Source organism: Crocuta crocuta, unplaced genomic scaffold (genome assembly GCF_008692635.1).
Source record: "Crocuta crocuta isolate KB4526 unplaced genomic scaffold, BGI_CrCroc_1.0 scaffold213, whole genome shotgun sequence".
NCBI classification, from domain to species: Eukaryota; Metazoa; Chordata; class Mammalia; order Carnivora; family Hyaenidae; genus Crocuta; species Crocuta crocuta.
The window spans coordinates 2,597,717-2,613,397 of NW_027529442.1; the positions used below are offsets into that span (position 1 = coordinate 2,597,717).

The 15,681-nt window shown below is 41.9% G+C and overlaps 1 protein-coding gene across 3 annotated transcripts in view; it reads left to right on the plus strand.

Moving 5' to 3' along the window:
- The window catches only part of PTPRG (protein tyrosine phosphatase receptor type G), a 706,759-nt gene that overhangs the window by 405,404 nt on the left and 285,674 nt on the right, over window positions 1-15,681 (plus strand). For all 3 annotated transcript variants that reach the window (XM_077760245.1, XM_077760246.1, XM_077760247.1), the window contains exon 3: window positions 3,762-3,941. In XM_077760245.1, coding sequence (XP_077616371.1) covers window positions 3,762-3,941 — 180 coding nt within the window. The remainder of the gene's footprint in view (window positions 1-3,761; window positions 3,942-15,681) is intronic.

The following is a 15,681-nucleotide window of genomic DNA, read 5'->3' on the forward strand; positions in this document are numbered from 1 at the left end:
ACCTCTTCTCAGAGAGTAATGAACTAATGGGGAAGACAGACACCAAGAAATAAACGACAAATTATATCAGTGATAGGAATGTTCCAAGGAAAATAGGAACCAACTGCTAGGATAGTACACAACCCTGTGCATGCCTCATGGAAGGCTCCCTGACAAGGGTACGTTTACACTGACCTCAGACCTTCAGCCGGGAATTTCAGATGCATCCACTGAATTCATTAAAAAGAAAGTATTTTCCATCACAGGTTGAGCGGGAATTCCACAGCCACTGTTAGGTCCTTTAGCTGCAAATAGGTTGTCATTGTGTCTCCATTAAGATCTGATTCCTTCAGGAGCACCCGGGTGGCTCAGTCAGTTGAGAGTCCAACTCTTCGATTTCTGCTCAAGTCCTAATCTCACGGTTGTGAGATCGAGCCCCATGTTGGACTCTGCACTGAACATGAAACCTGCTCGGGATTCTCTCTCTTGCTCTCTCTCTGCCCCTCCCCTGCTCATGCTCTCTTTGTCTCAAAAATAAATAAGCATTTAAAAAAATAGCTCCTTTCTACGAGACTTTCAGCGGGTGAATGGCAGATTACTTTTGGCAGCCTAACTTCCCTGTGGTTTCTATCTCAGTTCTCCACCCTGCCCCTTTTAGGAAAGTATCGTCGTTTATCAGTTTGCCATATCAGAGTTAGTGAGCTGTTGAAAATGGATTTCACTGCCAACCGCTCCTTCTAAGGAAGAGTCAGTAAGGGGAAACTGAAGTGCAAATGACTTTCCTTCTGGTTTTAGGTGGGTAATGTCATACCTGGGGGTGGAAGGCTTCTCGCTGATGGTTTTTGCCCCCTCACCTCCCCGGCCCTGCCACAACTAGGTCTGAAGTTAACCGCAGTCTTTATTTAGAGTCCTCTTTTTTTACTCAACAGCATTTATTCAAAAGTCCTGGAAAACAAAGCATTCACTACTGCGAGATTGTACGGCTGCAAATGATTAATGATATAATTCTCAGTCCTTTATAAAGTGTCTCAACACTGAAGAGATTTATACAGTGTGGAATGGCAATGGTACTTGGATGTGAGAATGGGTAATCAATACCTCCAAGCTTGGAAAAGCGTTCTATTTCCTCCACCAATGACATAGGGGTTTTTGCAAGGCAAGGGTGTCTGGAGCATGAAGCACTCCAAAGAAAAATTAATTTAAAGTCTGAAGTGGAAGATCAGTTTCAATTAAAATTGCACTTGAATGTACGTTGGGTGGAAGTGTGAAAGCAAGCATGTAGTTGGCTTACATCTTCAGATTGTTACCAGTGAATAAATGGATCCCATTGGTACGAACTCTGATTATATTTTTATAGAGTGCTAAATTATATTTCACCCATGTCTGGAAGGGTTTGAGAAATAATATGAATGGCAAGTACTTTCAAGAGGTTGCCGAGTACTTTTCTCTATTAGTAGGATAATTATCAGGTGTCTTGTGTATTTACAAATGATGGCTTGCTTTCTTATTTCTTTGGAGTTGTACATGTTTGGAGTTATTTTACTGTGCCTCTTTTTCCCACTGAGTATAATTTTATTGTACTAGTGAGATTCTAAAAGCATTACACACATGCACATGCACAGTATTAAAACATTAGTTTCCATAATTTGAACATATAGGCTCCTGAGGCACATCAGTGATCACTGTGTTCATCTATAAGAATATTTAGAAAACGGATAGGAAAATTGGAGCCTTTCCTTATGTCCCCTTTCCCTGCCTTTTTTTCCTTCAAATGCAGTGATGTCAGATGAAAATGAGGTTTGGCTAGAATATATGCAAATACCCACTCTGTTCCTTTATGACTCATCAGTCTTAGGGGGTTTGACCAAGAGGTGAAACAACATAAGTGAAAAGTCCTTGTTGTTTCTTCTGTTAGTAGAAGTCCAACAGGAAAGAAAATGGGCATGTTAACTTTTTCTAGAAAGCCTTGTGACGCTTGTAAATGGTTTTGAAAAGTGCCCTGAGGTGGCTAAACCTTTGCCAAGCAGTGAGCATGTTCTTTCTGATAGTCTCTTTTATCTTACTGTTCAGGATGAGAATTAGGGAAGATGACCCAGGCATGGGAAGAAGCCAAGTTATTTGCCAGACAGCAAGAATAGGAATCATTTTTAGGGAGTCCTGTCAATTGCCTTTGCAGCCGTGAAGCTTCCCTGACCAGGACTGAAAAGGTTTTCTGTGATTGTCTCTTTTGTCATGGTACCATTGTTTATATCAGCTGCAAGCTGTATAGACTTCAGGGGGTGGGGACCTTCATGGCCCATGGTGGATGGCAATGGCTTGGGCACAAGTGTGCAGGCTTTTATTCCGTACTAGGGAGCCTTACAGTGTCTCTCTTCCTCCATCACACAAAGCTAGGTGTAGAATGAGGTGGGAAAATACTAGTTGAGGGGTAGATGGGTCTCTTAAAATCACTTTAGCTGTTGGGGCGCCTGAGTGGCTTAGTCGGTTAAGTGTCCGACTTTCGCTTAGGTCATGATCTCGCGGTTCGTGGGTTCGAGCCCCGCATCGGGCTCTGTGTTGACTGCCAGCTCAGAGCCTGGAGGCTGTTTCAGAGTCTGTGACTCCCTCTCTCTCTGACCCTCCCCTGCTCACGCTGTCTCTCTCTCTCTCCTAGAAATAAATAAAAAAAAAAAATCACTTTAGCTGTTTATCCTCTTCTATCTGATATGTGAAGAAATTTGAAGCTGCACAATCTAGGAATCCATGTGTGTATATACATACACACATTATACTTTATTGATTGGGAAACCTAAAAATTGTAAGGTTTAGACTCAGTTTATATCTAATTCTCAAAAAGACATGTATCTTCATCTTTCTAGCAAAGGACATGTCCTCTCAACAGGCCACTTCCGCTTTGTCATGTCTAGAAGGTTAGATGCCAGGTACAGAACAGTCTCAGATACTGATTTACATAATTGATACCAATTTAATAGGTATCACCCCCAGATCATTTCATGTCCAAGTAGAGCAGAGAGGCAGGTGCAGTATGTTTTCTCTGCCTGTGCCTGATCGGCACCCAGTAGGGTCTGGCATTGCATTCTCTTTAATTTGTGCCACGTGTGTCCCCAAGAAGCCTGTGTTTATAGGAGTGTAGGTACCTTTATCTCCTCATCTCCTATGCCAGAGAGGGATTGAGAAGGAGAGGTGAATACCTCAAGATACAAATCTACAAATTCTGGCCAAACCAAAAACCTCTCCCAGTTAACCTAAGGACACCCTGCCTCATTGCCTCTCTCTAGTGGCTTTCCTCCTGTGTTATATTGCTTTTGATTTTTGATTTTTTTTTTTTCCTTTTCCAGTTCATAGACTCGTGGGAGCTAAGAAGAAAGTTGTGTTTGTTATACTGTCGGTGATAGCAAACCATGCTAAACTGATTAAGGTGTTTTCTTGTGAATCGATGCTTTGCTTATTTTGGGAAAGTTACTTAAATTTTCTTAAAAATGTGAACAACTCTGACAGCCCGTCTGCTCAACTTCCTTAATCTGATTACCACGAAAGTTAGCAAACTTTTGGTTACAAATCAAACAAAGCAAAACTAGATTAAGGAACATACCCTTTCTTAAGTCTTCTCACCCTATCAAGCAAATGGCTTGGATCCATCGTTTTTAGTGGACTGACCTCTTTGGAGTGGGAACATGGGGGAAATGTACCTTCAGAGATGTCGTGCTTGGCTTCCTACATCCTGTTCATTTCATCCTTGATCCTTGAGCCGTGAGGACTGAAGTATTGTTTTCTTTCAACAGGTGCCTATGGTCCTGAGCACTGGGTCACATCGAGTGTCAGCTGTGGGGGCCGTCATCAGTCTCCTATAGATATTTCAGACCAGCATGCGCAGATCGGGGAAGAGTACCAGGATCTGGTGCTCGATGGCTTTGACAATGAGTCTTCAAACAAAACCTGGATGAAAAACACAGGGAAAACAGGTAGACTCTGTCTTTTTCGCTAGTCCACAGAATATTGTCAAATGTTGTTGGAGGTCTCTAGTATTCACCTTACCTGTGACTTGGTCCTTAGGTAGCACATGTTGCTGTAGGGAACATAGAGCTGAGTGAGAGCTTTGGGGTCAGCCCTTGGTGTGAGAACCAGCCACTTGCTCTCCTAGCTGTGTGATTTTGGGCAAATTACTTAAGCACTCTGTGCCTCAGATTTTAGAAGTATAATAAAGGTGCTAATAAAATACTATAAACCTCATAAGGTTATAAGGAGTAAGTGAATCAATATGTGTATAGAATGTTATATATGAATGTTGTGTAGAATGTATAGAGTGTATAGAATGGACTTTCAGAAATTTGCTCTATCCCTTATGATGGCCACTAGCCACGTGTGGCTATTTAAATTCAACTATTAATTTATTAAAAACAAGTAAGATAAAAGTTTACTCCCTCAGTTGTAAAAGCCACGTACCTTTTTTGTTTGTTTGTTTGTTTTTTCCCCCTGAGTTCACTAGGTGGTCCGTCTGCAGTGTTTGAAAGCAGAGGATACATATTCAGATCTCTGTGGGGTTTCCTGTGGGGAGAAGGTCACTTGACTTTTATTTATTTTTCCAGCTTTATTGAGATGTAATTGATTTATAACATTATATAAGTTTAATACATACAATGTGATGATTTGATACATGCATATATTGCCAAGTGATTACTGTAGTTAGGTTCATTAATATTCCTATCACCTCACATTGTCCCCTCCTCCTTTCCTTCCTCCATTCCTTCCTAGTTTCCTCCCTTCCTTCCTTCCAGTAAGAACATTTAAGACATAACTTTCTTAGCAACTTTGAAATACGCAATATAGTACTGTTGACCTTAGTCACCATGATATACATCCCCAGAACCCAATTCTCTTAAAGTGGAAGATTATACCCTTTGACCACATCTTCCCATTTACCACATTTTCAGCCCCTGGCAACCACCATTCTCTACTCTCTGTTTCTCTACGTTCAGCCTTTTTAGATTCCATATATAAGTGAGACCATAGGCTTTTTGTTTTCCTTGGACTTATTTAACTGAGTATAATGCCCTTGAGGTCCATCCATATTCTCACAAGAGGCAGGATTTCATTCTTTTTTATGAATACTGTTCTATTTTGTGTGTGTGTGCATGATTGATGGACACTTAGGTTGTTTCCATGTTTCGGCCATTGTAAATAATGCTGCAGTGAACATGGGGGTACATATATATCTTCAAGACAATGATTTCATTTCCTTTAGATACATACCCAGAAGTAGAATTGCTGGGTCATTTGGTGGTCGTATTTTTAGTGTTTTGAGGAACTGCCGTATTCTTTTCTATAGCAGCTGCGCCAATTTACGTTCCCATCAAGAGTGCACAAGGGATCCCTGTTCGGTGGATCCTCCTCAATACTTTTTATCTCTTCTCTTCTCGATGCTAGCCATTCTAACAGGTGTGAGGTGATGTCTCATTGTAGTTTCGATTTGCATTTCCCTGATAATAAGTGATGCGGAGCACTTTCAGTGTACCACCTGGCCCTTTGTGTATCTTTGGAAAAATGCCTATGGTCTTTTGCCAAGTTTTCACCAGGGTTATTTAGCTGTTTTATTTTATTTTATTTTTTGGATTATTTTTAGTGGGTTTTTGTTGTATTTTGTTATTGCAGTTGTTTGCTATTATTGAGTTACGTGAGTTCTTTATGTCTCTTGGGTATTGAAATCTTTACCACATGTATAGTTTGCAGATTTTTTTTTCATATTCAGTAGATTGCCTTTTCATTTTTTTAACTCTTTATTTTGCTGTGGAGAAAGAATCTTTTTAGGGGTTCGATGTGGTGTCCCTTCTTAATGTTTGCTTTCGTGGCTTTGTGTCTTTGCTTTTTTGCTTTTGTGGCTTTATTTTTGCTTTTGGCGTTATGTCCAGAAAATCATTGCCAAGGCGAAGGTCTGGGAGCTTTCTCCCCATTTTTTCTTCCAGGAGTTTTATGGTTTCAGGTCTTACATTTATGCCTTTAATTCATTTCAAGTTAATTTTTGTGAGTGGTATAAGATAGGAGTCCACCTTCATATTTTTGCATGTGAAGAGTTTCGCCAGCACCATTTATTGAAGAGATTATATTCTTTCCCTCTTTGTGTTCTTGGCTCTCATGTCAACTATTGGTTGATCATATGTTGTGTATGTATGGATTTATTTCTGGGCTCTAGATTCTGTTCATTGGTCTGTGTGTCTGTTTTTATGCCCGTTTCATACTATTTTGATTCCTGTAGCTTTGTAGCATAGTTTGAATCTGAAGATCGTGGGTAGTATTATATTGGCCACATTTCAAATGCTCCATAGCCACATATGGCCTGCAGTTACCACGCTGAAGCAACACAGATAGAGTGTGTATTATCACTGCAGAAAGTTCTCTTGGATAGCCACATGCACAAATGGAAATAAAGGTCTTACCCTCCTTGAGTTTTTGCTGTGTTAATATTCCCTATTATATTAGAGCACAGAGGAATACTTTCTATCCTTTTGTATATCAGGCCAGCAACTCGAGTCTCTTGCTTCGTTTTAGCCCGTCACCCTCACTTGTTGCTTAAAATTTATGAATACGAAACATCGTATTTTCACCACTGCTCCTGCAGGGAACTGCCTCCCTCTTAATCACTGTTGTGCATTATTAGTTGTAGCTTGTCCGTAGAATTAGGGAATGCTTTGCTGTGCCCCCCTGTCTGATCTGAAAAGTAAACACGGAGCTGTTATATTACATCTCTGCTTCATGCTACCTGGGGTTCTACTGGTACTAAATGTATTTTTTGTATCTTGTTTTTGAACTCTTGTAACTCTCAACCATTAAAACAAACTCATTCTCTCCTTCTCTCTCTCTCTCTTTTGAAATGATTCCCTTTGTAACCGAGGATATCGCTACAAACCACTCTTAGTAATCCCTTTCAAGAGCCTTGGCTGGCCAGAGCCCCAGTGCTGGGCTGAAATGACTTCACTGTCAGCCCTTTGTGACCCACAGTAAGAATGAAACCAGAGTTGTTTTTTCTTTTAACCTAAGCGGCTGCATGTGCAACTTTGGGAGGATTCACTTTCTTTCTCCAAATCAGCGTTTGTGTGAGATTATTCATGGCTGATGGTTTGGGTTTGGCCTGATGTGTTCATAAATTGCTTCTCACTTGTCGGCCCGTGATTCCTGGCATTGGGCTCTTTTTCATAATGTTCTCCTAATCGATTGTCCTTCTTGCCTTATAGTAGGCTGCCCTCTCCTGCACCTGAATCCTCCATTTGTGTAGTTGTGCAGGAAGAAGGTGGGACTGGTAATATTATCTGTACACACCCTTTTTCACCCCTATTTCTCTCCCCCAATGTAGACTGTATGTTTTTTGTTACAATGCACAATTTCTCTATCAGTGGCCCTGCTTTATATTTCAAACATGAGTATCCTTTGGAGAACCATGATGGGAATATTAACTCTTCCGACAATCTGAATGTGGTGGACGGGAAAATTGCCATCCTGGGTGTAATCAGATGTCGGCGTGGAGTGCCACCGCAGTGCCACATTCCGGAAGCCTGCCGACGGCAATTTGCTGGGCCCTCTGATACGGTTTTCTACTTGACTTGCAACGTGTGACAGCCTTCTGCAAAGATAACACGTTTCAGTGACAGCTTTCAGCTTGGTATCTCCAATGACAGGTTTTAGATGAGTGTGGGGTTCACTCCATGCAAGTTGATTCATGACCTTGGTCTTCCAGAAGCTGATTATCAGTCTCTGTCGCTGTGCTGACTTCTTAGAGTCATCCACAACTTGTTGCAGATCCGTGAGTGTGCGCACCTGAAATTAGAGCACGGCCATCCAAATGTGAGCACAACTATCTCAGAGAATCCTGAGGAAGCATGCCTTTCTGCGAAGCAGAAAGAAGTCCCCATTAGTTCTCAAACTGTACTTACTCCTGTAAAATTCATGATATCATCCTAGATCAGCCATATTTTAAATAATCTAAGATGATTCCATAGGGCTGGTTTTTCAAAAGTGAGAGCCTCATATATTACAAGATTATACAAGAACATGGGATTATTTCTCTGTTCTCTTAAGTTTCAACTTACAGTCATTTAGGAACACGGGTGCAGAAACCTTCTTGTGTTATTGATTTTCTTTTTTCTGTGTCTTCTTGTTTTGCTGTTGTTTATAAGCACAAACCTAGAAACTTCTTTCATTCTGTTGTTAAAATGCCAGATGAGTTCATAAAGTTTCCAATATGTTGGAGAAATGAAGATGACATGCTTTATCTCCCATGCATGGATCTTATAAATTCAACTGAAAAACAGTATACATACAGTGCAGGGTGCTGTGCGTCTAAATTAAGGGCGAGGATTGACAATATCCACCGTGAATAGTATTGATAGTTATCCTGGATAACATCAGTTTTTAAAAAACACACATATCATCAGCCCTACCTAAAGATGGCATGGACCTACAGCTAGTGGTAGTCCAGCAAAGGAGTCTGGAACCCCCAAGTGAAGAGAACCCAGAGTGTGAGAAGAACGTGGTCAGCAGAGTAAAAGCAGAAAGTGCCAGAAAAATCCAAAGATGAAATCCCTTTGCTGGTACCAAAACTCCAGGAAAGAAAACATACATATGCAAAAACTTGGCATAGGAAAATCTCCCAGATTTACTTCTGGTTCCAGAAGAGCTCACGGGAAGAAGAGAAAGGCCTTCCCGTGTTTGGTGACCTCAAAGCCTACAGAGCCCGAAACCTCAGTTAAAGACCCAGGGAAGAAGCTGAAAATCAAAGAAAAAGTAGAGAAACAATGAATTTCTTCACTGGGGATAAAGGACTCTCAAAAATTGAAGACCAAGATCTTCACTACGCCTAGTAATTCAGTAAGAAAATCTCCCCAAACCCCAAAACCATGGCCCAGAAGACGTAAAATTCCCTAGGTAACAAAATCAGAGAGTCAACCAGAAAGACACATCCAGACTCCCTAAAGAGCCTTTTTTTTTTTTTTTTGCATTTACTCAGTTTTGAGAGACAGAGAAGGAGTGGGGAAGGGGCAGAGAGAGAGGAAGGAGCAGAGAGAGAGGGAGACATAGAATCTGAAACAGGCTGAGCCATCAGCACATAGCCTGATATGGGGCTCGAACCCACAAACTGTGAGATCATGACCTGAGCTGATCTCAGGTTCATCGGTGTACGATCTAATAGTTGAAGTAAATCATTTGTTCCTCTGTGTACTTGTTAATGTGATAGAGGGTAAACAGGATGCTTCTCTATGGTTGTTTTTTGTTATGAAACTGCAACATTTGCTTCTGACTAAATTATTGGCATTTCAAAAAATTTCTTAAAAAACCACGCGGATCACTGGACTGCAGTTTTAACAAGATGTTACCGTTTTGGGGAATTGGACCAAGGCGACAAGGGACCACTGAATTATTTCTTACAGCTGCACGTGAATCTACACTTATCAGAAAAATTTGTGAAGTTTCATTAAGAAAAAGCCCCCCCGCCATGAGCCACATGGTCTTTGTTTCACTTGTTAATTTTACATATAACTTGGATACCTAGGTGAAGAAAAAGTATCTTTTTCCTTTATCATTAATTTTTAACCAACATATTTTTTTTCCCTGCAGAAGTCTTTTTTTGAATTTTGTTTTTCCACAAAGTAAATTCAGGAGAGAGTATTTATTTATTTATTTTGTGATGGAAATTTACAGGCCACTTACCAGTAAAATAGACTGTCTTTTGGATATTAAAATATGAGTATAGAAGTTAATATTTAAAGCAGCCTATGATGTACAGACAGTAACTTCCTCAGAAGCCAGTTTTAATGTTTGTATCTGTCTTAACCCCCTGAGAGGGCTATATATCTAATCCAGCATAATCAGTAGAGCGAGTTGGTTGTATGTAGCCCACTTCTAGAAAGTTGTCTAAAATACCTTAGCAAGGCAGATAGCGTCTTTCTTTTTCTTCCCGAGGAGCCGTAACTGTCTATTGTGCCAGATCTCATTTGATTTCATCTGAAGTTATTTCCCTTTCTTTCATTTTTGTAGAATGAATAGATAATTCCTTCATCAAGAACATTTCAAGATAATCTTGCTGTTCCTAGCGTTAGCTTCTAGCTAAATGATCAGAATTTAAGAGTTAGACGGTGCTTCTGATGTATATTAATAAGCCATGTTCTCCTATGAATTTGAACGGAAGGGCTTTTTGGTGTTTCTCTACTTTCTCTTTCCTCCCACACCAAGGACAGACAGTAAAAGCATTTGTCACCATGCTTTTACTTCCATTTTCCCACTTTTTATGTATTTGCTGTGTATTTCTTTCTTTGCCTGTGTTCTTTCTTATTTGCCTGCGTATGCCACAGTGTCTGGTGTAGACAGATTCAAGAAATGGCTGTTAAGTTAATCAAAGTAGATAGATTACATTAGCCAAATTACTGCTACCATAATTTGGCTAATGTAATCTAATTACAAACGTCCATTGAAAGAAGAATGGATAAAGAAGAGGTGTGTGTGTGTGTGTGTGTGTGTGTGTGTGTATACACATAACAGAATATTACTCAGCCATAAAAAAGAATGCAGTCTTGTCATTTGCAGCAACATGTATAGAGCTAGAGAGTGTAATGCTAAGTGAAAGAAGTCAGAGAAAGACCAATACCATGTGACTTCACTCAGATGTGGAATCTTAGAAACAAAACTGATGAACAAAGAACAAAGAAACAAAGGGACAAAACAAAACAAAAGAATGGACTCTTAACTGTAGAGAACACATTGGTGGTTACCAAAGGGGAGGGGAGGGGCCGGATGCGTGAAAGAGGGGACGGGGAGTATGAGGACACTTACCATGATGAGTACTGGGTAATGTATGCAAGTGTTGAATCACTATATTGTACACCTGAAACTAATACAACTGTATGTTAACTAACTGGAATTGAAATAAAAACTTAAGGGGCGCCTCGGTGGCTCAGTTAGTTAAGCGCCCGACTTCGGCTCTGGTCATAATCACACGGTTTGTGGGTTCTTAATAAATTTAAACAAATAGAATGTTTCCTATTTCAGAGGTCCAAGTTCTTGGGCTCTCTCATCCGATTACTCTTCAGTCTTGCCTGAACTCTGGAGTTCAAGTCAGAGCTATTTCACCGGGTCTGTCTTCAGTGCCGTACAAGTTCTCTGTCATGTCTGCTCAGCTCCGTTGAGACTCCCCCAGCCCCTGTGTCATGGTGGGGGAAACTGGCTTTGGGAAAGACAGAAGCCAGTTACACACCCATTTCAGGGTGGGAAAACCAGCGCTATTTTACACAGATGAGTAAATTTTGAATTTTGAGGATCATTTTTGAAGCCTGCCTTTATTTTTTAGGGCACAAGACTGGGCTAGATTGACATCTGTCATATCTTGTACGATTAAATGGTCAGCTGGTCTGCTGTGTTCGCCTAGCTCAGGTTAGCTGTGAGTTAGCTGAGGCCCAGGGTAATCCCATGACTTGACAGCTCTTGGGTATCCAAGACTGTACCGACCTAACAGGTCCAGTCTTCTCCTTAGCAGATGACTGCAGTAATCTCCCAACTCTCGTTCTTACCAACTAGTGTTGCTTTCTTCCCAGGCCTTCCTCACTTAGCAGCCAGAAAAGGTTCATTTCCCAAATCTGATCATGTCTGTCTCTCTTTCTCCCCCTCTTCCTAAGTCTCAGCCATATGAAGGACTTGCCATTTCTCCTGGGGATACAGACAGCCTGCTCACTGTCCCTGCCTCATTCTCTAGCTCCTATGTCATACCCTACTCTCTAGGCACCAACCCCGTCTTACTTACTCCCATTACCACAGGGCCTTTGCATGAGCTTCCTTTTCCTTGATGTCTTCTCTTCTTATCAGCACTTTCCAAGATTGCTCCTTTAAGTCTCAGCTCAGATGATTTCATCAGTCTTTGAAGAGACCCACTCCTCTTCTCCTGTCTGGGGTTAGCTTCTCATCTGTTACTCCCTTGTCCCATTTGCTGGGCTGCTTCTGCTATTATTTCGTTGCCAGAACCTGCCTTTCCCACCAGGTGTACTCTCCGTGGAGGCAAGAGCTATGCCCGATGTACTTACCTTTTCTTCCCTGGTAATAACTTGATAAATATTTGTAGAAATAAACGCTAGTGCCTATAGGAAAGTTAGAAGTCTGGAACTAGAGGTCATGTTTCTTCACTTCCAGACCAGAACATCCCTCCCCTTTTTTTAAGTTTATTTATTTATTTTGAGAGAAAGAGAGCATGAGCGGGGGATGGGTGGCAGAGAGGGAGGGAGAGCAAGAATTCCAAGCAGGGTCCTCACTGTCAGGAGCCCAGTGCGGGGCTCGAACCCACGAACTGTGACATCATGACTTGAGCCGAAACCAACAGTCTGCTGCTTAACCTCCTGAGTCACCGAGATGCCCCAGAACATTTCCCTTCTGCCATGAGCCGAAAGCATCCCCTAATAGATACCTGTAATGCGGGTGGCCTGGGGGGGGGGCCTACTATTAAGATCCAATCCTGGGTCGTCCGTCTTCTCTCATTTTCTCTTGTTAAGAATTGCTTAGGGGTCCTCCATTAAGTTCCTCCTAATCCTCCTGTATGTGCAAACATATGGTATCTGTCCTTCTCTGCTGGACTTATTAACAGAGGACCATAGGGGAGAAGAAGGGGAAAAACAGTGAGGGAGAGGGAGGGAGGCAAACCATGAGAGACTCTTGAATGCTGAGAACAAACTGAGGGCCGATGGGGGTGGGGGAGAGAGGAAGGGGGTGATGGGCATGGAGGAGGGCACTTGTGGGGATGAGCACTGGGTGTTATATGGAAACCAACTTGACAGTAAACTATTAAAAAACTTGCTTAGGGGCAGTAGAGTTAGGCTAGCAAGCAGCTAGCTTCCCTCCCATCCATTTTTATTTATTTAACTTTTGGCACCTACTGCTGTTTACTCAGATTTTGGTGTGAACATTTGCTTTAGCCCAGCATTATATAGACATGCTGAGCTTTATTTATACACAGTGCGTGGATGTCCTGCAAACAGTGCTGTGGATGCCAGGTACTCCGTTCTCCCTTCAAGCTCGGGAGAAAATGAATCCCTTATCCGTGGTGTGACTTCCACCTGTCCCCCCTCCTCGTGCCCAGGCTGGGACTCCGACACAGCGGGTGTCTGTGAAAGCTGTGACTCCTCCCCCTACGAAAATAACCCTTATAAACAACGCTTACTCAACTCTACCGTGTTCTCCTTATGCTCCCATGTCCTACAGAAATTACTGTTCTAATCATTCTGCCTCTGTCATTCCTGCCATCTCACAAGCCTGTGAAGCTGCGGTTGTATAATTCCAGTTGTTCAGAATGGGAACCCGAGCACCGAGAGGTACAGTGCCTTCCGCACAAGTGCAGGGTGACAGATCATGCTGTTCAAATGCACACTCCCTTGTTTCCAGAGTCTGGCTCTATAGATGCGCCAGCGCTCAGAATTTTACTTCCTGTATCGGGAGTTGTAAGACCCCAATGCCCATGGGTGGCTACTACCATGGACTATGGGCTCTAGGTTAAGAAACCCCAAATTTGAAACTCCCACTCCTTCCTCTGTCTCCGTCATTCTGCTGTGAATCCATTCAACAAGCAGTGGACCTTGTTCTAGAAAGTCCACTCCCGGGGTGCCTGGGTGGCTCAGTCAGCTGAGTGTCCCTCACTGTTGATTTCAGCTTAGGTCCTGATCTCCTGGTTTGTGAGATCAAACCCCACATCGGGCTTTATGGTGACATCATGGAGACTTCTTGGGATTCTCTCTTCCCTCTCTTTGCTCCTTCCTGTCTTGTGCACATTTATGTGTATGTGTGGATGTGCTCACACTGTCTCTCAAAATAAATAAATAAACTTAAAAACAAGTCCACTCTTGTATACCTTTCCTATTTACCCTTCCTATCCTATAAGTCTCCATTCTTTAGCTATTGCTTGCTGCCTTCCTAATTGTCCCCTTATCCAGATTCAACCTCCTACTATTGTTTTAAAATTTAAAATTTCTCTTTCTTTCTTTTCTTCCTTTCTTCCTCCCTCCCTTTATAGTATTATCTCCTTACTGTTTTTCTTTCACTTGACTCTATTTTAATTAAGTGAATTAATTATGAAGGAAATCTTTTTACCAACCCCTCAGTGGGAAGACCAGCTTCATCTGACCTTCTAGAAGCATGTATGTCTGTGATCTATGAAAATAAATCAAAATTGCCAAAGTTATTAAATTCAGCATAATACTTACTCTTGGATACAAGGGGGAAATGAATGAATATCAGGGAAGTGTGGAGAGCATAACAGCACTAAATTTAGGTGTTTGGGTTTTTTTTTCCCCCTTGATGTGACCAAGGCATAGAAATAATCAGGAAAAGGAAATACCTTTTTACTCTGTGTATAATGAATTCAAAGCATCTACTCAGCACTTCTGATCTTCTCTTAATTATTTGGGCCACACTTACCCTTGCTGTTGTCGTTGTCTGGGGTCACTTTTTATTTTGTGGGGACGTCAGTACTGTTTTACAATGGAACTTTGTCTGAAAATGGAGAGTTAGCATGTGGGCGGGAGCCCCTTTGTGCTGTGCATCTGCTCCATCCATAACCCTACCCCGGAGTTGACAGTAATCTCCACTGAACGTGTGCTTCTTGGGTTTATTAAGGGCTTTTCCATGTGTGATCTCTGTCAGGCGTCAAAACAGCCCTGCCATGTAGGCACTGTTTTTGCCATTTAAACAGTGGTCGAAACTGAGGCAGAGAGGAGTCAGGTAACTTGCCCAAGGTCACGCTGCCGTGAAGAGGCAGGACCGGATTCCAACCCAGGTCTGTCCATCTTCTCAGCTCCTGGCTCTGCAGACATTCTGTGTTTTGTAGTCAGCACTTTCGGTTCATTTTGTTTTGAAGCGGCTCTGTGTTATCCCTGGTCATCCGCAGATGGTGACATGGTAGTTGGGAAAGTTGTCACTTTTCACATTTATGGGTAAACAAAACTAGGAGACACGTTCAGGAGTTGGGGGGAGAGGGGTGCGTGCACGTAGCCTGCTGTGTGCTGTACTGAGGAATACAGTAAAATGAAAAATGAGATGAGTGTTTCAGATTGTACGGTTCCCTAATTATGCTTTTAATTATTCATATAAAACAAGTAAAATGACCCCTGACAGAGACATAAATGATTTAGGTAAAATCAAATATTTATAAGATACTGCTGAGTCCCTGGGTGTACCGTAACAGATGCACTCAAAATGCTTTTGCTTCTTCATCCTTTGGATGCAAAACATTAGGTATAGAATTGATTACAGGTGGAGAGTCATCAAATGTATTTAAGACGCTGCTGAGCTAATTCACAGGTACTAGGTGTTTACTAGGTTGGTTTAATATATATTCTCTTCTAAAATATCTTGATGTCTTTTAGGGATTACCACATGACAGCCCTTGATAGTTTCTGTGTTCTTAAGGATTGGAAGAAAAGGGGGTGGGGGGCGCTCCTGGGTGGCTCAGTCGGTTGAGCATCCGACTTCGGCTCAGGTCATGATCTCATGGTTCGATGGTTCGAGCCCCACATCAGGCTTTGTGCTGACAGCTCAGAGCCTGGAGCCTGTCTTTGGATTCTGTGTCTCCGTCTCTCGCTGCCCCTCGCCTGCTCACTTTCTCTCTCTCTCTCTCTCTTAAAAATAAATAAAACATTAAAGAAAATTTTATGGGAAAGGGGGGGAGTAAGAGTTCATGACACATGA